Source organism: Meleagris gallopavo, chromosome 7 (assembly GCF_905368555.1).
Source record: "Meleagris gallopavo chromosome 7, MGAL_WU_HG_1.1, whole genome shotgun sequence".
In the NCBI taxonomy this organism is placed as follows: domain Eukaryota; kingdom Metazoa; phylum Chordata; class Aves; order Galliformes; family Phasianidae; genus Meleagris; species Meleagris gallopavo.
In genome coordinates, this window is record NC_139410.1 from 3969502 (window position 1) to 3995185 (window position 25684).

The 25684-nt window shown below is 37.7% G+C and overlaps 1 protein-coding gene across 6 annotated transcripts in view; it reads left to right on the top strand.

The window, feature by feature from the left end:
• The window catches only part of NCKAP1 (NCK associated protein 1), a 66965-nt gene that overhangs the window by 22484 nt on the left and 18797 nt on the right, over nt 1-25684 (top strand). For all 6 annotated transcript variants that reach the window (XM_085228143.1, XM_010713335.4, XM_085228141.1 and 3 more), the window contains 16 exons: nt 2796-2906; nt 11156-11248; nt 11413-11469; nt 12372-12514; nt 12601-12691; nt 14871-15008; nt 15639-15687; nt 16151-16307; nt 16908-16964; nt 17488-17584; nt 17782-17888; nt 19551-19683; nt 21511-21592; nt 22024-22082; nt 22911-23056; nt 24139-24271. In XM_085228143.1, coding sequence (XP_085084269.1) covers nt 2796-2906; nt 11156-11248; nt 11413-11469; nt 12372-12514; nt 12601-12691; nt 14871-15008; nt 15639-15687; nt 16151-16307; nt 16908-16964; nt 17488-17584; nt 17782-17888; nt 19551-19683; nt 21511-21592; nt 22024-22082; nt 22911-23056; nt 24139-24271 — 1653 coding nt within the window. The remainder of the gene's footprint in view (nt 1-2795; nt 2907-11155; nt 11249-11412; nt 11470-12371; nt 12515-12600; nt 12692-14870; nt 15009-15638; nt 15688-16150; nt 16308-16907; nt 16965-17487; nt 17585-17781; nt 17889-19550; nt 19684-21510; nt 21593-22023; nt 22083-22910; nt 23057-24138; nt 24272-25684) is intronic.

The window sequence follows — 25684 nt, forward strand, 5'->3', positions numbered from 1 at the left end:
CTTTTTCATCACAACTGCTTGACAGCTGCTTAGTAATGTTCAAAAGAACTGGGAGGTGTCTGCTGGGAGATTATTGTGGTATAAAATGTTGAGCTTGAAGAGGCTGGAATCCCATAGCTTCAGAGAGCTGTATTCCACGAATGCTGTGCTAGCAAGTCAATATTAATTCTGGAATTTTCAGTACTCATGCATAGCCTTGAAATGTAGGTTTGTATAGCTTCTTAGAGGGTGGGATTTGGGGTTATATGAGTAATGGTTTAAAGCTCTTAGCATGCTAAAGTTTTCTGCCTGCTCTTTGGATTAATCTCATGTCGTTTATTAAGAGGCAGAATTACAGGTGCTGTATGTGTAATGTTAGCAAATAAGCAGGGGGAAGGAAGAAAGCTGCCTCTTGCACTCGTGGATGTCTGCAGGGATTTGCCTCTTGGGCTTGGAATAACATTTGTCATTGCTGGGAACAAAGTTCCTGAAACCCAGCGAGGAAGTTTGTGTTTGTGTTTTCCGAGGGCTGTTTCCATGTGAAGAAGCTGCATGCAAGGGCCTGGTTAGAACATAACTTCTAGAAAAGTAAACCTTCATTTTATAGGAGGAAGGCCATCCGGTGCTAGGAAGCAATGAGAAATAGCATATGTGGAAGTAGTTCTTGAAGTCGGGCTGAGAAACTTAGGAAAGGTGGTGGCAGGATGAAGAATTTTTATCTGTATGAGTGCAAGTGCTTTGAAATATAATGGATACAGGTGCGTGTTGGCTGTTAAAATCTTTGTTTAGTTTGTAATCCTTTTGCTAGAGAAAGCTACTTAATGTGTGGCAAGGATACCAACTTGCATTAAGCTGATGGAGATTTTTAAGAGACCCGTGGCTTCTGATTAATTAAGACTTCATAAAGCTTAAGTGTGAGTTGCTTAATTTTTGACACTTAAAATTTTTACTTTAGAAATAGAGTGAAGACTTTCAAGTGTGTGGAACAGACCTTTTGTGGCACGCGTTGTTTGCTGCTGTGAGAATACCAAAGCAACCGTTTTCATACCTCATCAGTGACGTGGGTGTTGCTGGGTTGACTGTGGTTATCAATTCCTCTTGGGATGTTATGGATGTAACATTTCGGTAAAATTTAGTACGTGCTGTGGAAAAATTAGCAAATGTCAGAGTGTAGATGTTGGAGTAGTACGTTAACATGCATTTTGATGGTTGTGTGCTGCAGGCAGGAGTTGTAGAAACTTACAATAATGACTTTTGTTTTGTTTTTTTTCTTGGCTACCGTTTCTTTTTCAGGTATGTAAAACTTCACTGAGTTTCTCTCCTGTTTTTCCCCTGTAGATGCATGTGATGTTGAACTCATTTTTTTTTTCCTTCCTTCCTGATCTTACGTTTGAAATTACTGTTAGAAGTTACGTGTTTCAGCTTATGCTCGAACTGTGCGCAATAGTAAAATTCTATTAAGTACATGTAAAATTTTTTGTGAGTATCAGAATAATCGCTATCCAGTAGAAAGTGTGCTGTCTGTAGTAACAGATGGTCGCAATGTTCTCTTGGATGTAGGTAATAGTGTATTAGCTCACTTAAATGTAACGTATTGTAGAAAAAATTGAGTCATTTGTTTATATGTAATTTTTCTCTCTTTCTATTGCAATGCTTTCCCAGCAAGGACAAGTTTGGAAGGTTTGCAAAGCTTTTCACCTTCCCTTTGCCCGCTTGCCCGCTTTCAGAACCGGTCTCATACTTCATGACTTCTGTCTCTACGGTCTGCAACTCAGCCATAGAATTGGATGTGGAAGAGTTTAAACGAGCTCTCATTCAAGTTCACTATGTTGCGTAGAAATGCGTAGCATGTAATTCAGTTTTGCATGTGACACGAAAATCCCTCCGAGGAGTATAAAGCTAAATACATATTTGAGAGAAAATGCCATTTGAGCTCAAGTTGTTGCATTAATAATGCTTGCTGCCTTTAGTTTGTCTCTCCCAGCTAAACTGTGTAGCATGGCTCGTTAGAGTAGTTGGGAATTAGCGTGTCCAACAGCATGCTCTGCAGCTGGCTAAAGTAGCTGAGTCGCTCCTCCAACCTGGGCTTCTGAGATGTCTGTGTAGGCTATTCAAGAGGCTTCCACTGAGCTGTGGCTTCTGTTCAAATGGAAATTTAATCAAGTTTCTTCATTGCTGCTTTTAAAGCACAGCTTATGCTACTGCAGGAGTAAAGGAAAATGAGCAAAACGTGAGTTGCTAATTTTAAGAAATAGGGTGTTTTAGGCAAGTATTGATGTTTTTATTGTGGGGTGGAAAACTCTCTTGCAGTTCACAATTTAGAAAAAAGTTAAATGCAGATTGGTGGTGGGGCTTTTTTAGTTTTGTTTCACCAAGGGTAGTCCTCCATAGATGATGACACGATCGAATTTTCTAACAGTTTATTAACTCCAGATGAACACAACACTACCTCAAACCAGGAATAGCAGTAAAAAGAAAACCTTTTTTTTTTCCTTCTTTTAGGATTGAGTTGTTTTTCCCTCACTGCTGTTCTGCACTAACTGCTTTGATACTTCCATGCATCTTTTTCAGTAGAAGAGCATCTTTGTACTGTTTCCCATTGCATACTTCAGCTGTGACAGTCCCTGCACTTTGCCTCTCATCATCACCTGCTCACTTAAAAAAAAAAAAAAAAAAAAAAAAAGTAAAAATAACCAACAAACCAAAACAAAAGAATCTTTCTAGTTTGTCTTCAGATTTGCAACTATCGCTTAATTTGACAAGGTTGATGATTATTTTTTTTTTTTACTACATTTTGTATTGTATTTTTTTTATAGGCATGTGGTGACCCCAAAGCCAAACCATCCTATCTTATTGACAAAAACCTGGAATCCGCCGTCAAATTCATAGTCAGGAAGTTTCCAGCAGTAGAAACACGCAACAACAATGTAAGTAACTAAATGACTGTATATATACTGTTTCTTTCAATGCCCTTTAACACATGCTGCTCGGTTCTGTGAGTTACCTGAAGACCCTGATGCTGACATGCTTGAAATACAGTTGTTGATGCAAATGGCTGACAAGATCCTACAGTGAAAGCTAACTCCGAAGTTAGAATGTTACACCTTGCTCTAATTCTTTGTTGTTGTTAGTGTAGCTTATGTTCCAGTTTTCTTTTTGCTTATTCTTGGTTCAGATTCGAAGAGCTGTTAGTGGGAAATAATCCTAGACACAAAAATCTAAATTTGCATGCTGCCTTCCTTTGATAGCAGAAATCGTTGGTGAGTGGAAGATGGAAGCTGTGTAACTTCTTGTGATGGGGCCTGACAAGCAGATCAATAAAAGCCAGCTGACTGACAAATGGGAAATTGTGTTCGTACTTCATGGGTGCTCCTGCCCGCAGTAGCAGTCTCCATGGAAATAAGGGATGTGTATGTAGGAGAAGTCTTGCACAGGACAAAAGACAGATCCTGAAGAAATACCATTATTTTCTTTTCAGATGCGTTGAGATCAGTTGTGATTGCTCAGTATGACATTGTAGCCTTTAATTAGATTGCAGGTGTTTTTTTTTGGTAGGTAATGCACATGAAGTTTCTCTGTTTCAGTTTGAAAGTCAAGGGAAAGATTTTTCTTTTCTTTTTATCTACTTATATTTCTATCAAAAGGTGGAATGCAGAGGTAGGTGATGGGGTTTGCATGTTCCCTGCATGCAGTTAATTGCATGTGTGCTTGAGAGGGTTAGCCTTGCTTTAAGCATTCTGATTTTTGCAGAATGGTAGCGATGGCAGCAGTGGGGATAATGAGTTGGTTTTTAAACCTCCGGAATTCCCACGTAATGTCCTCAGTAATGCCAACAACAATTTAAAAAGCAAATATAACCAGCACAAGCTCTCCTTTATGGTAGAAACTATTTCAGTTACAATGTGAACAGTGTGCTTTCTCACTTCAGAACTTACACATTTTATACTGTTGGATATTGCTTGTTTTTGCATTGAATGTGATTGTGTTAGTTGCAAATAGTGCAAATTCTTTATCAAATTAACATTAAATAGTAATTTCTTTTCCTAATCTCTTGGTAAACTCTTCTGTGTTCTCTAAACTTCTGTGGCAACTATGCTATTGAAAAAAGGGCTATTCTGTACATAAGAACTCATTTAGCATGGTTAAGTGCATGTTCCCAGTGTCTTCCAGTTCTTGGCTATGAATTTAGAACTTAACTAATGATGGTGTATGAATTTTGTACTGTGAAGTTCATGGAAATTGATCAAAGCTCATTTGAGATATCTTGACAGTCCAATTTTCTGAAATAGGACACACTCAGATGTTTCATTGTTGCTTTTTGTTTGTTTACCACGAGGCAGCCAGGGCTGTATTGAAGGAAAGCAATGATAGTAGGGCAGGTTATGAAAAGCCTGCATTACATTGGAGCACAGTTCAAGCTATGGATTTTGACTTCCAGCGGTAGGCATCCATGGTCTCAGGAAACAGCAGTTTGTTTCTCTTAAAAGATTTCTTTTATAGCGTTATGTTTTGCCGAATAAACCTTTATAATCAGTACCTCGTGGGACAAAAGTCACGTCATATTGCAGGGAGAGTTCAAGTTTAATGTGAGATAAACTTCTGTTCATAAACCTTAGCTTTGGAAAGGCATGAGTATGAAGCCTGAGTCAGGAAGATACTGTTCCCCTACTTGTTCTTCCTTTGTCTTCTTTCTCCCATTAGCCAGCAGTGCTCACCATAAGTTAAAAATGAGTTCCTTCATCAGGGATACATAATGAGAGGTGGGGAAGGGCAAGAAGCTTACTGGGACAAGGAAACAGCAGTTAATAAAATGTTATTGAGGATAATTACAGGGGAAGTGCATGAGACGTCATAACCTGTGTGTGTCCTTGTGATGAAAGTTGGAGGACAGTCTTTAAGGACCTTTTTTGGATTTTTTCAGCTGCAGCAATTCCATTGCTTAGCAGTGTACATCTACGCAGTGTTACCTATTGATGTGTCGATAGGTGATGTTGCCAAGCAAACAAGCTTGCATTCAGTTAGAGAATCATTAGTGCTTGTATTTTTTTTTTTACTGATTCTTAGCTGTTAAATGGGTTTCTCACATACCATCACTTGCAATGCTTTGTGTGTCAGAGGTGAACAATCCACTTTACTGAAGAATATGAGTGGTCTCTGCGTTAGCTGAATGGGTGCCTTATCTTAACGTGTGTTTTAATTCCGTCGAAGCAAGTGATTCTGTGACATTTACTGCAGAGAGCTTTAGATTTTCATGGACTAAAACCATGGCTGCTGATTGTGATCCTTCTCTGATATGATGTCACGCTAGATTCATGTCCACCAACTGCTGACTTTCAGTACTGCAGCAAGAGTGAAAGATTATGAGCAGTTCAAAAAAAAGAGAAAGGAAGTAACTGATGAATCCGTGCTGACTTGGCTGAAAAACTGAATGGAGTAGTCTGTCTTCCAAAAGATCGATTATAGATAACTCAGGACCTCATCAGTTCGTAACTCTCTCTCCTTTTGTCAGAGGGCAATCCCAGTATAGCCTTACATTTGCCCTTTCTTCTTCAGTCACCATCTAGAGCCATATAACCTTGAAAATGAGTAGTGTGAAGACAGAGCTCTTCACCTGCCTGTTAATGATGTTGGCTAGCCAGGTAGCACTGCTTAATAGCATGTGAAATATGTGACTGTTTGAACAGTCATCTGATGCAGTAGGATCTGAAAATTATCTTTTTTTAGCCAATGCTAAGATTTAATTACATTGTAAAGATGGAATAAAATAATTCATGCTGGGGAGCTGGAGATGGAGGGAGAGATGATGTACGTTTCCTCTACGTTGTGGGTAGGATGTGAAAATCCACTGCCTGCATAGGTAAAATTCTGTTTTATATAATAGAGCTAGCTCACTTTCTGCTTTCCAAACCAGCGCATATGGGAAGTAGTGAGAATTTCTGCATTCCTTCTTGAACATATGTTCTTCTACTCAGATTGCTCCTGAGCATTTTTCCTGTAGAAAAACTTCCTATATTTTGAAATGTCTTCTGGTGATGCTGCGACTTAGTCATTGCTTAGCAGCAAGCAGACTGATGAAACCTTACAAGTGTGTAAGGTATGCTTGGTGGGGGAAGTGTCCGTGCTTTCCAGCTACTGTTAATCTTGATTTGTCAGTAGCTACATTCCTGTTCTTATCTGCTCATTTAGGATGATTTCAAATTCTTGAGATATTCTTTTCAGAGCTATTTCCCTGTTTGAACTCCAACTGCAATCTGCTGGTTTGTGTTGGAGGGGACTGGAAATAAGATCAGATGAGAATGGAGTGCAAGTGGTGAGACCGTTTCCTGTCTCCCTGGGTTAGGGTTTGTACATGTGAACTATCTCACTCTAAATTTTATTTACTCTTCTTCATGGGTGCTGGCTTTCTCCCTTGAGATGGCAGTATGTATGTCTGGGCTGCTTGCTCTCCCTTCTGTGGTTTTGATTCAGAGTGATTGGGCTGCACAGAAAATGAGCTGAGTGTGGGAGGGGGTGCTGGGGGCTCACGTTGGCTGGACCTCCTTGGCTGAAGCATGCTTTTACTAAGTATTTTCTTGTATTGTAATGTCATTTAAAGATGGGCTTTATAACGAACCTTGATTTTAATTTGTGGTAGATGCTTCCAATTATGTCTTTTTAAAAACACTTAAGTACTTAAAATCACGCTCTTTTAAAATTACTCCTTTCAGCTCTTTCCAGTACAGTGCCACACAGCAAGTCGTGTTGGTTTGTTTGTTTTTAATGAAACTCTTAGTATTGCCATTTGCACAGTGCTAGTGGATACAGTCTAGAAATTTTCCTGGATGAAAAACTACTTCGAGGTCTCAACTGTGCTGTCTTATGTATTATTAATACTACTTCACTAAAAAAAATAGTTGTTTACTTTCCAGGGAATGGTGTGGTATTAAAATCTATGGTAGCTGTTATTAAAAGTCAGGTAACTTAATCCTCCTAGCCAGTAAACTTGAGAATAAATGTCCTTCTGGTGAGCTAGGTCTCTTGCCTGGAGACTTGAGTTTTCAGACACCTTATTGCTTAAGCAATAAAACCAACTCCCTGTATGCTGCCACAAAGCTACCTGGCTTCCTGGCCAGGAAGATGAAAACCTTTCTGGGTCAGAGGATGCCTTGTCCTTCTTGCACAGCTGTTTGTTCAGCTCCCATGCTGCCCAAAGAACCTACAGTGTGGTAGACACTGCAGATGAGCTTAGCTTCCCTGAGCTCCCCAAGACATCTGGCTTGCAGGAGATGCCCTGCATGAATAATGCAACCTGAGCAACAGCCAGTCTCCATTAAGCTTTGCACTAGCTGTTGTTTTTAATAATATTTGAGAGTAGGGTGCCATGATGACACTTTTTCAGAAGAAGCTATACCTTCTCTGCAACAGCTATCTTTTTGTCTATGTTTTTACGAAGAATCATTCAAGAGTTGAACTGCTTTGCCAATGCCATGCTCTGATAAAGTCATACCTACTGTTTTCATTTTGTGTGCAGTAGTACTCCTGATGTCTTCAGTTCTTAAGAGTCTGGCCATTGAAAAACACAAACAAACCCACCATGCTCTCATTTGTATCTGAACAGTGACTTAGTTATGTGGTGATGGTGATAGAGCTGGCATCTCAAAATTGTCATGCGTCTTGAATGAATTTTCTTCCCAGTTTCAGGCTGTAAATTTTAAGTGTGCAGGCAGATGGACTTCTTTTTTTGCCCCAAACATTTTTGTCTGTACAACAGCATGGTGGAGGACTTTACTCCGTAAATGGTTGCTGCAGTGATGTCAAGACCAGTGACCAAGGCTTGGATGATACAGCAACATGTGATGAGCTAAGTGTAGGAATTAATGCAGAAATTTGTATAAAATTGAAGGAATAGGGAAGTGTGGTGAAGGCTGGCAGATGAGCTTTGGAAGAGGGGCCTCCTGCCCTGAGAGCAGGCCCTGCACACAGTAGCAGTTGGGGAGGGCCATGGCAGGCTATTTCCTTTTTCAGGAAAGCTGCCTCGGTGCAAGAAACTTGAAAAGTAACCAAAAATAGATCATATGGTATGAATGCATTAGTTAGTAAAAATGTTAAATATTTTGTAACATGTTCTTTATGTGCAGACTGCCACTTGAGAGTCTGCTTTTAATTGGAGAGAAAACCAAGGGCATGTCTATCATTCTGCAGTTAATTTACACTACTTAAACTTTTTCTTCAGTTAGTTAGATTCTCCTTCTCTTTCCACTGTGCTGCACTGGTTTTTGTAGGTGCAGAATTCCATTCAAATGAATTTAATTTTTAAAGTATTCATTGAAAGACTCTGTGTGGCAGGCATATGGAATAAAAATCAAGAATACTGTCAGTGAATATTTTCCCTGTATCCTCTGAATTGTAGCAGTCAGACTTTGTAATACTGATTTGGGAGCATATATTCCAGCTGGCAAAAAGGAGGTGATGATGTGTCCTCTGAGGGCTTTGTAGTAACAGCACAATAGTGTTGGTTCATTAAAAAAAAAAACAACAAAAACAACAACAAAAAAAAAACTTCCTGCATTAAATAATGTTGTTGTATTTCTACAGTATGTATAAATTGGATAATTCCCCTACCTGTCATCTACTCTTGGATCATGGTATCAGACATTCATGCACGTGCTGCTGCTGCTAGTCAGATAAATGATTCAGTAGTTACAGAGCTGTGGTTATCCTATTTTTCTGCATGCAATCCCCTTACAGACTTCTTCACTTGCCTCCTGTTTTTCTTGTGTGTTTGTATTTACTGATGTCGATGATATGCCAGCATCTCTGTTGTTACTCTCATCACTGAGCATTCATACGAGCTTTAAATGATGCTGGCTTGTGATTGCTGACTTGATTCCTGTTTCTTTTAAGATACATTCTCTGTGAATGTAATCAGTTGTTTCAAGATTTAGGGGTTAATATGAAGAAGGAAACACAAAAACTTGGTAAAGGTCAATTTCTCTCTTGCAGATAATGTGCTTAACAAACTGATTTGTTAATGATTTCATATACAAGATTTTTTTTCTATTCTTGCTCTTCATATACCTTAAGTCTAATTAACCTTGTTTAACAGTGTTACTGACATCCTTGCTGATATGTTTTGTTCTTCAAGTTCTTGAATAATAAATAAAACTCTTCTGTCTAACCAGTAAGTAAGGCACAGTTAACTGCAGAGAAAACAGTCTCATGGTGGAAGTTATATTTCAGCTTATCCTTCTTTAAAATTACTGCTGAATATTGGAAACAGAAGTGTTTGCTGAGAGAGAGATGAGAATTACAGCTGAGGAAAACAGCCTCAAACAGATACAAGGCAATATGGCCCCTAATGCATCTAAACAGCTGTTATGAAATTGGTAATGGAAAGTGTTGTTGCGGTGGGTGTGGTAAGAGCTACGCCCACATTCCTGAGCAATAAAAACACAAATAAACATCCCAGACCCTACATGATGTAAACTGCTTTTAAATATCACTGTTCAGTCTGTGTTGTATGAGGAGAACTTCTTGCACCATGCTTTGCTAACAGGATTGCAGTTGGCTAGGTAAAAATCCGAGTGACAGTGTACAGCAGTGATGCCTTAATGTGGGGTAGGCTGCCCCACAGTAAGTAATGCTTCTCTAGATGTTTTTATTTAATTAACCACTTCCTGGAATTTCTGGAAAGCAACGTTTCCAGCACCATCTCCTGTTTGCTGTGCCTTCCCACTCTCTGGCCGTGAAGCGCAGACTCGGATGTAGGTGTTGCATACAGTACCCTGTCACCTTAGCATTGCCCCTTGCTTAGCCCAGGTTGGGATTGCAGTAGGGAGGAGACATAAAGGCACTTGAGATGACAGCCCTTTTTTCCTCTCCCATAGTCGGTCACAGAAGACTCATGAAATGGCTCTTCAGTTTCATCCTATTCGCGCTTTTTTAATCACACAGAAATAAACCCAACTTTTGCTTAATATTTTAAATGCAACTCACTTGCAGTAAGTATTTTAAACATCCAGGCTGGAGGCTGAACTCAAACACGTAAGGCGATGAGCTTTCATCCTGTAACAGCTGCAGACTGGCAGAACAGCCCTGAATGTACCAAGTGCTCTTTCCTCTGTGTATGGTGGTTTTGATGCTCCATTCTCTGAAGATTAGGCAGCTGGAGCGTAAAGTGTGCACTGGGAGAGCTTCATTGGCACTGGGCAGGGTGGAGTTCATCACCTGTAAGTCTCACAGACACTTAGAGGGCAGTCTTTCGTATTAAGTTTCACGATGCTGCTTTAATTCACGTATCGAGATGGTAATGAGTAACTGAATATTGGAGGTTAAGTATTTGGATCCTTGTAGTGCTTTGAGACTCTGATATGTAGCTATTGAACAGCCGTCCCATTTATTCTAACAGCTGCATTTTCTGTTCTCAGTTGTAATCTTATAAGGGAGCTGTTGGACTCCAAGGAAATGTTGATGAATGTGGAAATTAAATGAGATTTCTTTAAGAAAAAAAAAAATAAATCAATCCATGTGGACTATTTTATGCCTTTGTATTCACATTTGCCTCTTCCATTTTATCCACCAGTGTCTACTGCTAGTGTTTTGCTTCTTTTGTGTTTCTTTATTTTGTTGCTTTTGTTTGAATGTATTATTGTGTTATATGGAACTGGTCAAAGAACCGTTACTGTATTTTATGTTTGTATCTACATTTTATTTTGCATGCTTAACGTGGCTTTGCCTGGATATTCTTTTTGGTAAGTTCAGAATTCAAAAGCATAATGTTTTCCTGTAGTAAAATTTGTAACCTGCCACCTTCTTTTCTCCCACCTCAAGTAATGTCGTTATTTTTTTTTTGTCATTTGATTCGTGCTCACGTACTGTTCTGCTTTTGCTAATAATGCACATGATAACACTATTTTCCTAACTACCCATTTTTATCTCTAGTTGAGCTAAACAGTTAGATTTTGGTACTAATGTGTACTAATTTGATTTTTATCTCCAAAGTATGGTTAGCAGCTATTAAATGATCCGCTTTGAGAACTTTGTGTGCCTTTAAGATACACACAGAGCTTCAGTCTTAGAAAACTATGTTAAAACCTTCTTTTATGACCTGGTGGTTAATCTGCGCCTTACAGGTAGTATTTGTCAGCTGGCTTCTCAAGCTCTCGGAACAGTGAACGTGTTTCTGTTCTTCTTTTAGCAACAGCTTGCTCAGCTACAGAAAGAAAAGTCAGAGATTTTGAAGAACCTGGCATTGTACTACTTCACGTTTGTTGATGTTATGGAATTTAAGGTGAGGTACAGCACGTGAGATTTGTCGTCTATTTGTAAATGAAGGTAGTTGAATTTATAGGTCTGCTTGGCTTGTTTAAAACAGCATAATCTCAATTGGCTAAGCATAGTGAAGTGATTTACTTCAATTTCTTTAAAATTCTTTTTTTTTTTTTCTCTCCCAAGGACCACGTTTGTGAGCTGCTGAACACTATCGATGTTTGCCAAGTCTTCTTTGATATTGTAAGTTTCTGGGTTCAACTGTTAAAAGCCAACTAAAAATGTTTCTAATTGAAGTGTTCTGCATGGTGAATTGGAAAGATTTGTTTATGCTAAGCCAAGAAAAATGTTATCTCTACTTATAAATGGGAGAGAAATACATGTTATAATGCTTGTATCTCTAACTTTCCTAAGTAGTGTGATATCAGAACATAGGCCCTTTAGAACAGGCTAATTATGGACTGTAAATAATAGCAAAATACAGACAGCATTTTTTGCTTTATAGCATCTGCATTCTTAGAAGTTTACTGTAGACTTTTTATGTGAATTGGGTGAGGCTCAAAACCAGGAATACTGCTGTTGTCCCATCGGTATGTGTGGGATGTGTGACGTCTTCACTTCTTTTGGCTAAAGCAAGAACAAAAGTATCTAAAAGCGTCACATTTCAAATAAAATCAATTTCCTCCTGGTTTCCTCTTTGTTTCCTATTGTACATAATGTCACTTATCTTGTTAGTTCTAGTCATTCAGAACTTTGGTTGACTTTCCTATGGGATGGTTGTGGCAGGTGAGTGGATATCTGCTGGCTTTATATGTAAGAGTCTGATTAAAATCTCGGTTGGAGACTAGGCACTAGTTGACTGTAACATCCAAGAAAAGCTTTCTTCGTCTGCCAGCTGCAACACTTGAGCCTGAACGGGTTTATTTGTGTGATTGCTTTCACAAATAAAACCGTTTCTGGGGATTTGGATGAATAAATTAAGATCATACAAAGTCTATATACAAGCAGGACAAAAACGCTGATCAAGACAGTCAGTTGTATTTTAAAAATGCCAAAAATGGGTGGCAATAAGAAGAAAAAGTTTTATGCTTGTTTCTGAAGGTTTTAGAATGAGATTTATTGTTGATTTTGTTTTTTACCTCTAGACTGTAAATTTTGATTTGACGAAGAACTACCTAGATTTGATTATAACCTACACTACACTAATGATACTGCTGTCTCGAATTGAAGAAAGGAAGGCCATCATTGGATTGTATAACTATGCTCATGAAATGACACATGGAGCGAGGTAGGAACCTGTTGTGTAGGGGATGTGTTTTTAAAGAAGTGATCGTTACACCTCAGTGAATTATTGTTGTTTTTTCTTTTTTCAAGTGACAGAGAATATCCACGCCTTGGCCAGATGATTGTGGATTATGAAAATCCTTTAAAGAAAATGATGGAGGAATTTGTACCTCACAGTAAAGTATGTAACCACTTTTCTCAGGGACACAGTAACCTTATTTGAGAGAAACAGAGATCAAAAAGAAAATATGCAAGAGCTTTTGCCAAGGCTCTTGGGTACAAATTTTACAGGAGGTGTTATTTACAATGGATGGTTGGGGCTGATTATGAGATTAATATCCCATTGAATGAAAATATGCAAGTGCAGGAATGCTGCGATGCTTTGGGAAGGCTCCAGCTTATTCAGTGAGGAGTAAAAATGCTTAAAAATTGGGTATAGCTGATTCTGTGTTCTGTTTTGATTTGTAGCTTGAAGTGAAGGAGATCTCTAAGAAATGAATTTTCTTTGGGTTTACCATCTTAGTTTTTCTTTCTGTTTTGTAACCTGAGGGTTTTTTCTTTGGAATTTCCTTACGTCTGGCATCCTGGAGAGCAGCTGATGAGCACTGCCTCTTTAATAACATCTCTTCTGTGCAAAGCTGGCATCGTGCACTTTGCTTAGTTAACTTAACTGAGTTAAATGAGCCTGTAGCCTCTCATGTACTTTTTAAAAAATTTTGTATTCTCATGCATCTGGTTGTGCACCAGTTCTGTGATAATTTATCTAGGCTGTATTTTCATCTGCCAAAACCTGGGAGAAGTGAAGCCTTGAGATAGATGTACCCTGTTACTACTTGCCGTGTGTCTGCAAGGCTTACTGCTCTGACCGAGGAAACCAGATCTGTCTGTTGTGGTCAGTGCTGACCAAACCACAACGGTTGTCATTTATATAGGCGTTATTTTCTAGATGCTTTTAAATTGTTTGCCTAACAACTCATTTTGAGTTTTTTTTGCAAGATTTTAATTAAAGTACTAAGTAATTGCCTGAAGGCTTTACATTGTTTTTTGCTTTGTGCTTTGTAATCTAGGTACTGGTTGTGTTTTCCTTCTTTCCTTTCTTGTGTTTTCCTTGTTTTCCTGTCTTCCTCAAATCCTTGAGATTTTTTTTATATCCTTACCTTTGAACATAATAACTACAAGTTGAAAGATTTCCAACTATTTTTCCAAGTAGTAGTGTAAATAGTTTTTGAATACTACTTATTTGTCTAAACGATCAGTAATATCACATTTGTTACAGTTTCTTGTGCATGATTCCTATCTTAATAAGAGACATTGCGAAGGATCTGATTTGCACTTAATCTTTCCTTGTGCACATTCTGGTGCTTCGCTTTTCTGTACCATTTTTGTTTATGCAATTGTATTTAATAATGGACCTGTCTTTTCCCTTGAAATGTTTTGTAAAGCCATTTGCCAGTCCAATTTCTGTTCATCTTCTGATTCTCTGCGAGAGGTATAAATTGGGGTCAAGGATCACTTCAGGCAGCTACTGCACAAATACTTAACTTAAACTGTCATGGATCTACACATTTAAGTTGTTCTTCCATCTTCCCACAACTTTGCAGTAGCCCTGACAGTGTTTAGCCCTTTAAATTAGCTTCAGCTGAGAACTCTTTTTTTTTTTTTTTTTTTTTTTGCTTGAGTTAACTTCTGTGCTGCCTTAATGCTTAGGTTCTGGCTCCCTGAGGGCTTGTGCAAGCACCAGTATTGGTGCAGGAGACCAGGAAGAGTCATGTAGGACCAGAATTATTGGGATGTGCTTAATCTGTTGTAAAGATGCTCCTGTAATATCTGTTCAAAATAGTCCTAATCTGCTAGCAAAGAGCAGGGGGCCTAATAAAATAGGTGGCAGAGAAGAGAATAACACAATAGGTGAGATGGTTGAATAAATAGTGAACAGCTTTTAGCTATCACAGATTTATTATCCCTCTACTGCTTTCTTCTGTGTCTTCTAATTGTGAGCGGAGAATTTTCTAACTGCATTTACACAGACAAATAAAAACCTGCTTCTCTTCATCCTTCCCTTCAGCCTAGAATAATCTTCTGTCTGTGAAATGAATTAGGCACAGTGTTTTAAACTCAAGTTAAATTTCAAAACTGTTTCATTAAAATAAATTGGTAATTATTGGTAACAACCCTGACAAAACAGCACTAATAAAATAATGTTCATTTTCTCTTGTGCTTGAGTTATGGAAGGTTTTGAACTTGAGATCTAGTATGTATCTGTTGGTATAAATTTTAATTTCTAATCGCTTTGTGGATTAGACTCTTGTGCTATATGCATTACCATTGCTTCTAACCAGTTCTATTTGTCTCTTTTTCAGTCCCTTTCGGATGCTCTGATTTCACTGCAGATGGTCTATCCTCGAAGAAATCTCTCAGCTGACCAGTGGCGAAACGCACAACTACTGAGCCTCATCAGTGCACCCAGTACAATGCTTAATCCTGCGCAGTCTGACACAGTATGGCCTTTTAATTTGATATACAAGATAAAATTAAGCAAGGTTTTCTTTAAAATAGCGTAGGGATGATATGTTTTCTTTTTTTTAACCTTGACAGGGTTTCTAATCAGGGAGATAGATAAATTTTGTTGGGAAAGTTGCATCCTTTTGTAGATGGAATGTTTCTGTTGAATAAGCCCATGCCTTTATTTCTAAAATTTGATAATCAAAAGATGAAGGGAAGTGATGTTACTGCTACAGTGTAGAGTGAAGGAATCCTGTGAACTGTCAGATGGCTTGGGGCCAACAGACTGAAAATCAGAACTGATTTATTCTTTAAAATGCTTACTGTTTTCAATTTTTGTCTCACTTGGGATAGGAGTAGTCAGATTGTGATTGGGAAACATCAAAAGTTTCTGCTCTTAAATGCAGTGTCAAAATGTATTTTTTTTTCAAGATATTTGCGAGTATTGGAAGCTCATTTAATGTTTCATCTCCTAGTTTCTAAAGCAGCGACTTGTTTAGTAATCAGAAGCAATCTTCCATGGTTCATCTGCATTTAAGACTTATTTATCCCTTTTTCCAAAACGTACTTCTTGTGTAACATCTTGTATACAAATAGTTTGCTGCAAATTACTGTTTTTTCAACAGATGCCGTGTGAATACCTCTCTCTGGATGCAATGGAAAAATGGATTATTTGTAAGTAAAATCTTCTGAAATAGCTCATGGTTGTATTAAAAAAAGACAACTAACATTTAATAGGCAGTTTGTGTTTCTGTGCTGTAAAAAAGATTCTAGAGAGCTTGATTTACTCCTAATTGTATGGATCATATCCTATATGTAGTGAAGCTAGAATTCAGCTTATGCTGGAATGTAAGTTGCCGTGAGTTTAGACTGGGCATTGACCAAAAAAATTGGGGGTTTAGTAATTCACATGAAAATAGTTGTTGTAAAACTGAGTAATTTGTTACAAACATGTAAGAAATTCTCTATTGGAGTGTATTGTGGAGTATTTTCAGGGGTATCTAACTACATGTTTTCCATTAAGGAGTTGATCAATAATCTATTTGTCCACTTTAAGAGAAAATACCTATAATTTCCCTCTTCTCTTGCTGTCTTTGTGCATCTTGTTTATGACACACATTGACATGAACTTCTGAAGTTGGATTTATTTTGTGCCATGGAGTCCTAAATAGTGACGCGACGGCTTTGAACCTTTGGAAACTTGCACTTCAAAGCAGCTCTTGCTTGGCTCTGTTCAGAGATGAAGTATTCCATATTCACAAAGCTGCAGAAGACTTATTTGTAAACATACGAGGGTATGTTTTCATTTTCCTCTTCTTCTTTCCTGTATTGAAAGTACCATTTCTATAAGAACTAGTCTGAAAACATCAGTTCTACTTCATTAGATTTCCACTTAAAGCTAATGAATACAAAAAAAAAAAAAATTCTTAGTATTGTGACTGTTTCTTTAATGCATAACTTCCAAGAGCCTGTTTCATAACTGTCATGTTTTTTGTTTTTTTTTTTTTATTCTTAGTTGTGAAAATTTCTGGTGAATTGGTCTCTGAAGTGGCAAGCATTTAAAATTAGTGCCCACGAATCTAGGGAAGAGAAACAATGTCATGAATGAAGAGTGTGCTTAAAAAGTTGCAAGCGTTTGTCACTATTTTTGCAATACATCGTGCATAAACTCAGGCAAAAGTGGAGTCCTGTACCAAAGAGCAGCAGGAGCACTTCAGTAGAGAGTGTTTTTTTGGCTTGAGTATCTGGTTTAAGCATTTAGATCTGGATGTGGAAAGAAGTCTTGCTTCAGCTTTCTGCTTGCTTTGTAATCGCAGTCACTTGCAAGTCCCAGTTCTTGCTAGATTGTGCTGTGATTTTTTTCTTACCATCTTGGGTTGTTCTTTTACTTACAGCTACAACAAGCGTATTAATGACATCAGAGAGTGTAAAGAAGCTGCTGTTTCACATGCGTGAGTGTCTTAAAGAGTTTTCTGGGGGATATTAGTGTTGAATTTTCTTCTCATTGAAGTTATAAAGACTATATAAACAGGACTTGCTCAATCCCAACTTAATTGTGCATTTTCAAGAGAGACCGTACATTGACTTCTTTGGATTTGCTTAATAGTGTGCCATTATCAGCTGAACTTATCGAGTACAATATTGTTTGTCAGATTTTCAGAGCATTTAGTTTATATATTCTCTAGTTTCTTTTTGTCTAGTTACTTAATGTAAATGCTAATTGAATAAAAATGTTTTAGTGGAGTCAAATGCAAATCTCAGGCAGGAGCAGAGGACTTTGTTTTTTAAATTTCACATTACTTCTGTAATATGCAGTGTGGATGATGGAGGTGCTAATTTCAAATGAATCATGTCCTTTGAAATACTGAAATTTTGAAGTTGATGTGATAAGAGGTGGGCCTTAAACGTCCGGGATGAGTCGAGTGCCTGTGATTTGCATGTTGAATGATGTTTGGATTTGTTCCTTTGATGCAGCGGTTCGATGCACAGGGAGAGACGCAAGTTTTTACGTTCTGCACTCAAAGAACTGGCTACAGTGCTGTCTGATCAGCCAGGCCTGCTGGGCCCCAAGGTAATGACTGGCCTTGTTTCATCTTGCCTTGTGGTTTGTTCGTTGGTAATACTGTGTCATTTGAAGGAGGGCAAAGCCTTCCATACTCTGAGGTAAAACCTGCTGAGGTTTTAAGATTCTTTCTTTTCAGTTGTGTCTTAGTGTGCACGAAGTGTCCTGCTGTTGTACAAACCTTAAGAATAATTTTTCTTTTTCAGGCACTTTTTGTATTTATGGCATTATCCTTTGCTCGTGATGAAATTATTTGGCTTCTTCGTCACGCAGATAACATGCCAAAGAAGAGTGCAGATGATTTCATAGATAAGTACGTTAACAATTTGTAGCGTCATAGCTTTAATATTTACAAGAACTTCATGGGGGAAATATATTGGAAGGCAAGGGAATATTAGAAAATGATAACTTGGTAGGAGAACTGGGACTATTTTGGGACAATGTTAATCTTCCCATCAAAACAGAGAAGCAAAAGTATTTATTGTGTTAGAAACTGCTGGACCACTGGTAAAAATCCGTTTTCTGCCAAAGATTTATTTGTACAGGAAAACGATTTTATGACTAATTGTATGCTTTTTCCCTCTAAGAAAGGAAGGGGGAAGAAAAGCTTGTATGGTCATCGTTATTGACTCTATTGAACAAATTAATGAAGGGGAAAACAAACTGTACTGGAGATATGATCAGTAGGATGTTTCCTTTATCATAGCAGAGCTGTCATATCACTCAGACAAGGTTTATTTATATAATACAGCACTAGTGTCATAAACAGAAAGTAAAAATGACAAATAAGATCAAGAAACCTTATGAGTGTGAGTGGACAGAAGAGAGCTAGTTGTCCATGCACTGTTTTCAAGATGAGAGAGCACGGCAGTTTGATCTTGGGAATAAAATCTGAAATCATATCCACTTGACAATTGACAACCACAAAGGTATTTCTAGAGCTGAAATAGGGAAGTCTTGGGTTCTCTTCTCTGAGCTGCGTGCAAGGGATGGTGGTACTGCAGATAAATAAGATACCTTTCTAAAGTGTTTGTAGGAATCTTTTTGTCTGCATCTTCTGAAAAACAGTAAAGGTGGCTTTTATTGTGATTCCCCAGGTACACCTGGACTGAGGTTGGAGTAGTTAGCTGCCAGTACAGTTACTCACTTTGATGTATAGACAGAACTCACTGTGGTCATATCTCACTTTTGCGTCATGTGCCATAACCTTAGACATGAAACGTTAATTCTAACTCCATCTATTCTTGGGCTTCTCCCAGCTGAGTTCTTGGTCTTGTTTAAATAGGTAAATGTGAGCAGAGTTGGTCCATCAAAAGAAAATGCACGCTGAATAAGTTTGTCAAGACGTCTAATTGTTGCTCACATAGTATTGGCTCACATAGTATTGGGCTTAATCCAGGAAGCTATCAGTCTAATAATTGGGAGAGCAATTTTAAGCTTTCAGTTTTAGCTAGGAGTCGTTAGAACACTGATAGTGTTACTCATATAAAATTGCTCAGTGTTAACTATTTTTAGTTTATTCATGTCTACATCTGCAGTATTCTCTGTGCAGAGGAGGGCATATTACATCTTGTGAAGTCATGAGTTTGTAGAATAAAAATCTTCTGACTTGAGCTGAGATAAGCAATTACAATTCTGTTTTTCAGATTTAACCACTTAAGCTTTTTCTTTTTAATTGACCATTGCAAAAGAGCTTCTTCAGAAAGAAATGGGTAGTTACAGGAACCTTTGAGGATTACTGTGAGGGGATCCTGTTAATTTATTTCTAAGTGAGTGGATTGTACCTTACAGAGAAAATTTCTTACGAAAATATTACGTAATGTGAAATAATGTGTTAATACAAAAATTATCTGTAAAAAATAGTTTTAAAAGCGAGGTTTAGGAGGAAATCCCCATGGGAAGCATTGTACTGATAAAAGTCTTGAGTATTTTTCATACTGTGTGTTTGTAAGCTTTCCTTTGTCTTTTTGCATAGGCACATAGCTGAGCTAATATTCTACATGGAGGAGCTCAGAGCACACGTGCGAAAATATGGACCTGTGATGCAGAGATACTACGTGCAGTATCTCTCTGGCTTTGATGCAGTGGTCTTGAATGAGCTTGTTCAGGTATGGCAAGGGCGTGGTTTGGGTCCTTCGTCCAAAATGTCTCAATGAAACCTATTTTGGTTTTGTGGGTTTTGATAAATGTCACGGAACAAGGCCGAGTATCTGAGCTTACTACTTAATTCTAGGATTTAGACTTGTGCCTTTGTTTGCTGTGTGAATACCAAAATGTTATTAAGTAGTGTTCTTTTCAGAGACCTTCCTTTCTCCTCAAGGAGCAAGCTATAATTTATTTTTATATTAGACGGTAGGAATGGGCAAGAATTTCTTGAAAGGCTTCTCCTGGCGGCCTGGGGTTCCTTTTAACGTTTTCAGGAATGCCTCTGCTTTATTATTGAGCAAGTTAGTTTTGCTCTGCTACTTTTGAGTGGGGAAAAAATATTTGTGCTTGCAACAGTGTCAAGCTGATCTTGCTTGCTATGATTCTTTTATGTACAATGTTTCTTCTTTGAAGTCTTCTGAGGGCAGCAGTGCTGCCTGAGTAACACATTTAATGCACATCCAATGCTTCTACTTTCTGACACAATGGAGAAAATATGGCCTGTGTTATTTAACAAATGGTGACAAGTGAAACAGAGAGAGAGAATCCCTGGAATCCTTTTGTAATAAACTGTATAAATGAATGGCTTCTCTTGTTCGGCTTCAGTGTATTGAAGAAGTAATTTAAGTATTTGAAGTCAGTGCTGTCTCATTCCAGTAAAGAGTTACCAGTCTGCATTCCTTTTGCTCCCAGAACAAAATGGACAAGTGAGATAGCTTAACATGCTTAAACCTAAATATGAAGTCAAGTATTTGTAGGTGTCACCAGAGACTGTTTTACTGTGGTCTCCTTCATTACCTTTCTCATCACTGCAAGTGAATATACACTGGGGAGTTTCTGAGCTAGCTAGGGGCTGATGTAGTGTCACTTAGCCCTGTGCTGTCAAAACTCCTAGTCTTCTCGAGGCTAACAACTGTCAGGATTTGTGAAGTGCTTGGATTAGATTTCCAAGTGACCACGAGGTGGAGCCCAAATTCAGTGAACACAGGAGCTACTCAAACCGGAGAAGCTTTTGTTGAATATTAAGCTCTTTTGTTGATTTCAAAAATAACTTCCATACTTGAAGTAGTGCATCAATGACCAGAAGGTGGAACTTGTCTCCTCTGCTGTTCATTTTAACAAACTATTCAAACAATTTCTATATCAGCTTGTTACTGTTGTTTAAATGGTTGAATGTATCTGAATCCTTGGTTTTACTTTTAATTACGTGAACCTTGTATTCAACAGAAATATGATCTTAATTGCTGAAACTGCTTCTTCATAAACTGTTCCATTTTGTAGGATTTCTAAACTTGGTAGACTATCTTTAAGATATTGCAAATCGCTCAAGTTGATATCAGTAGAAATCTGTTGATAGATGGTTCTGCGGGAAGCCTAGTGATTCTGATCTGGACTCTGTTATATTCTGTCTTGGCTGAATTTTCTGTGCAGGCAGGTCGGATGCCTGTAGAGGTCTGAACAACGTTTGGTGTATCTTGTGTAACAGAAAAATGGTCCGTGTCCATTTTGTAAATGACAACAGCCTGAAGATACGTGGGCATGTTTACTGACAGATTCTGTTTTGTGGCCGAGTTAGTTTGGAAGCAACCTTTCGTTGGTATTTTCATTAACCAATGAACTGAAAAACAGAACTTGTTAATTCTTACTAATCAAAACTTCATTGATTAAGCGACCTTTTGTAAAATATGTAGAACATATTTTCAGATTACAGATGATAATTTGTCGTAAGTTCTGACAGTCTTTTATAAATGAGGTTTGAAATAATATTGTTACTACTATTATTATTTCAGAATCTTTCTGTGTGCCCAGAGGATGAATCGATCATTATGTCCTCTTTTGTAAACACTATGACTTCGCTAAGTGTGAAGCAAGGTAAGTCTATTCCTATGAACCTGGGGGAAAATGGTAACCAAATGAGATGTTCCTCTGGAAAACTTAATGGCTTTCTGTTTTGTGCAATCAGTAGTGGCAGATAAATGGCATAAACTCAACTGGTTTCCTTCTTTCTTTTCCGTTATAGTATCTGCTTCTTGCTCTGTGTCCCTTTTCCTGGGCAGGTCTGTACAGATAAGGTTTCTGAAAAATGCTATTTGAAGAGTACTGGATTTAATTTAGAAAGGATATTATACATGTTTTTATTTAAATATTTCAGTTCCTCTTAGCGTGGTTGTGCTGGATTGAAATTATTAGGTAAAAGAGGTTCAATACCCATGTAATTTTTTACTGATTTATTGTTTCTGAATTGCTGTAGTTATTTCCCTCGAGTTTTTATGTTCTGTATTTTTCCTTCACTTTTCTTTCAGTTGAAGATGGAGAGGTATTTGACTTCAGAGGAATGAGATTAGATTGGTTTAGATTGCAGGTAAGACTTTGTATGTCTGCATGACGTTTAAATTAAGCGCATTCTGGTTTCAAGTTATTACTGCTGCTGCAAGTAGATGATAGGCTACGTGAGGATATTGATCACAATTTAAAATCAAAAAATACACAAGTTAGTTTGCTGTGTTTTGATGTAATTTAGTTTTTACCTTTCCATCGCATACTTTTTTCAAATAATTCTTTGGAGAACTTACAATAGTTTGGGAATGGAATGCGTTGAGGAAGAGTATTTGTTGGCATCTCTGCACTGTGCAGAGTATGATTCAGCCTGTTCAGCTAAGAGAAGATGGAGACTGTTCAGTGAGATCACTTCTGTGTGCTGAGTTTACGCTGTCTTGTGTCACATTTGTGTCACTGTTGACGTAGTAAAAGGGGGAATGCTGTTCAGGCAATAAACTATTTATCTCAATTTTAGGTAGACATGATGTTTTTATATATTTGAGATGCACTTTCTTCCTCTTGTGTACCAAAACTTGAATATTAAAAGCATAGGTACTCAGGGGCAGGTTGTCTAAACTTGATTTCACTAGTGTGCATATGTGCTTTGTCACTGCTTTCCTGCCTCAGTTCATCTGTGCCTTGCTGTCATACTCAAGACATTTGGTGATTTTGCTGGAAGACAATTTGCTTTCCTTAAAATACAGTAGAAGACAAAATAGTCTTTGTAAAGTCATTAAAAACACTTGTTCTATGCATAGCACAATAAATGCTTAACCTTCATGTTGGGCAATTGCAATGAAATTTGCAAAAAAAAAAAAAAAAAAAAAAAAAAAGAAACAGTAGGTTTATTTTTTCTCTTGTTTCTGTCCAGGCCTACACCAGTGTCTCTAAAGCTTCTCTTGGACTGGCAGACCACAGGGAACTAGGCAAAATGATGAATACAATCATTTTCCACACAAAAATGGTAGATTCTTTGGTGGAGATGTTGGTTGAAACCTCAGATCTTTCTATATTTTGGTAAGTTACAAACCTGAGCATAGATTTTTGATAACTATTTTTTGATTAGTTCTTGCAAGTTCGAGTTTCAATTAATAAGCTTTGTAGGAGGATATTTCAGTAGGAGAATCAAATGAAATTCTGGTTAACTGTTGTTTTTCTATAAGATGGTTGGTGTTTTAGAGTTTGGGGTTTGTTAATTTGCACTTTCTTTTGTTCTAACCCTAACATGAAGTTTGTATGCCTTTTATTTCAAAGAACAGCAACACTCCACAGAATTGCTTACTGTGTAAGTAGTGTGGCCTAACGAGCTTCGATAGAGGATTGTGTGCGCCGATTGTCCACTGAGTTTCTGCTCTGGAAAAGAAAAAGCAGTTGACTCCTTTCTTTTTCTCTTCTCCTTTTCCCAATCAGGAAGAGCCAGTCTTGCATTGCCATTTGTATAATGGTTTTTCGTAGTTTGCTTTTATTTTTATTTCTTTGTTTTTCTTTTTCTAAGTTTGCCAGCATTGCACTGATTTGGAAAAAGTAAATGAATGATGTCTTGCTCTTGAAAAAAGCTCTGTGAGAACAGTATCAGGAAGTATACAGATGGGAATCTTTTTCTGACTCTTTAAGGTCAAATAACTACATGTTTGCAATATCTGCAGTAGTTGAAATAAATCACTGTAAGTCCCAGTGTGAAAATACTGTTCTTTGAGAAGCTTTCTCAGTGTTACTCTAGGTAAAAAAAAAAGAAGCGGCTAGGGAATACATATCGTCTTAGTGTTCACCAGAATGAGTTTGAAGAAAGTATTTCTGAAGATCTGTCTAATTCTTCTAACAGCCACATAACTGATATGGGGTCACTTGTGAATTCTTACATAACAAATTGTAGCAAAAGCTGCAAATTCTTGCAGTGCCTGTGTGTTAAACATCAGAATAAAAATGATATCCTAGTAGGAGATGTAAACAAACTGTGTCTTGGAAAACACGATGCACTTTTTGATACCACATGTTATAATGGCATACCTGGCATTAGCAGCACATTTGATTTGTGTAAGTAGACTTCCTTTGCAGCAGAGTTACGCATGTATTCCATTAAATTGTCTATTTCTGATCAGTTTTTATAGCCGTGCTTTTGAGAAGATGTTTCAGCAGTGTTTGGAGCTTCCCTCTCAATCAAGATACTCAATTGCATTCCCACTACTTTGTACTCATTTTATGAGCTGCACCCACGAACTGTGCCCAGAAGAGGTAATTTTTCAATACGTTGTCTTGGATATTGTCAGCTCTGGCTTAAAGTGGAAAGTACTGGTACTCAGGACTGCGAGGTATTTGTTGTAGCAGCGTAGGATTAGAGGGAGGAAAGCGGTAAAAAAGGGAAGTTCAAGTAAGGGAAGTTCAGTACTTTACTGAGCTCAGAATTGTTTTCTGAAGTATGATTATCTTTGCTTTAGAGAGAGATTGAGTTAAGGTACAAAGGTGAAATTACTTTTTTGAGTCATTCAGGCTTGGGTGCTGAATACGTGCTGTATGCCTGTTAAACTTGTAAGCAGGAATTTTTCTTTCATTGTTTATAAACTCCTAGTTCTAAAAGTGAAATAGCAAGTGGGAATTCTTCACGGCTTGTTATACTGTTTTCCTTAGCAAGTCTTTAAAAATGTAATCCAAAGTGATACACGGTATAATGTGAGCATTCATATTGCTGTATTTTCTTTTCTGGTTAGAAACAGAAATGCAAAATGTGGAGCGCTGCTTCCAAAAAATTGATCCTTTGTTAAAGCAAGTTTCATTCTGAGAAAATGTTTTGTATTTTTATGTAATGAAATAGATCCTTTAGTACATTGCCTGTATGCCCATAGACTTTGGAATTACCCTAAGGGTTAGCATGGCCAGTCTGGTATAGGTGCTTGTGAAAGTGTCTTTTCATTCTTAAGTGTTAATATGTAATTATTAGATCTGGTAGACTATACGTAGTGTGAGGTTTTCCTTATTTATGTTAGGCAACTATGACAAAGCTTCCAGGAAAGCTTCCCTTCAGGATAGGAAATGTCTTTCAGAACCATTCTAGTACCAACTAGGAATCAGTGGCTGAAGTCCACTTTGTGCTTGTTGCTGTGAATTCAGCTGGAGCAAGCGTGTTCTGCTGCAGCCAACAGAAATGTTGTTTCAGCATATGAATTGCATTATTTAGTAGCTATTATAGTTTCGGAGAAATAATCCTCAGTGTGTGCCATGCCACGTGTGGTAGCGTGGCTGTTACGAAGTAAGCATTAGTGGCAAAAGAAGGATTTCATGAAGACAGAAGGCTGTACTTGCGTGGATCCTGTACAAAGAAACCAAGTCCAGAAATGTATGCAATTATTCAACTACTTTGAGGGTATGAATGACACTGTGTGCTTCTGCTGCAGCTTAAGTTACATATTCTTCTTCTCTTCATTGATTTGTACCAATACTAAATCTGAGATTTGCAGAAACCTAGAGTATTGGATGCTTCAGATGTAGTTCAAAATTGAAGATGAAAATCTGCTTATAAAAACTTGTCTCCTTTTAAAGAAATTTTTGCTTTTTTAATATATGACACGCTATGTCAGTGACTGTGAATTTCACAGTTCAGGATGTCTCAGTAAAAAAAATTATCATGGAGGATGAAAGGAGCTGAGGTTA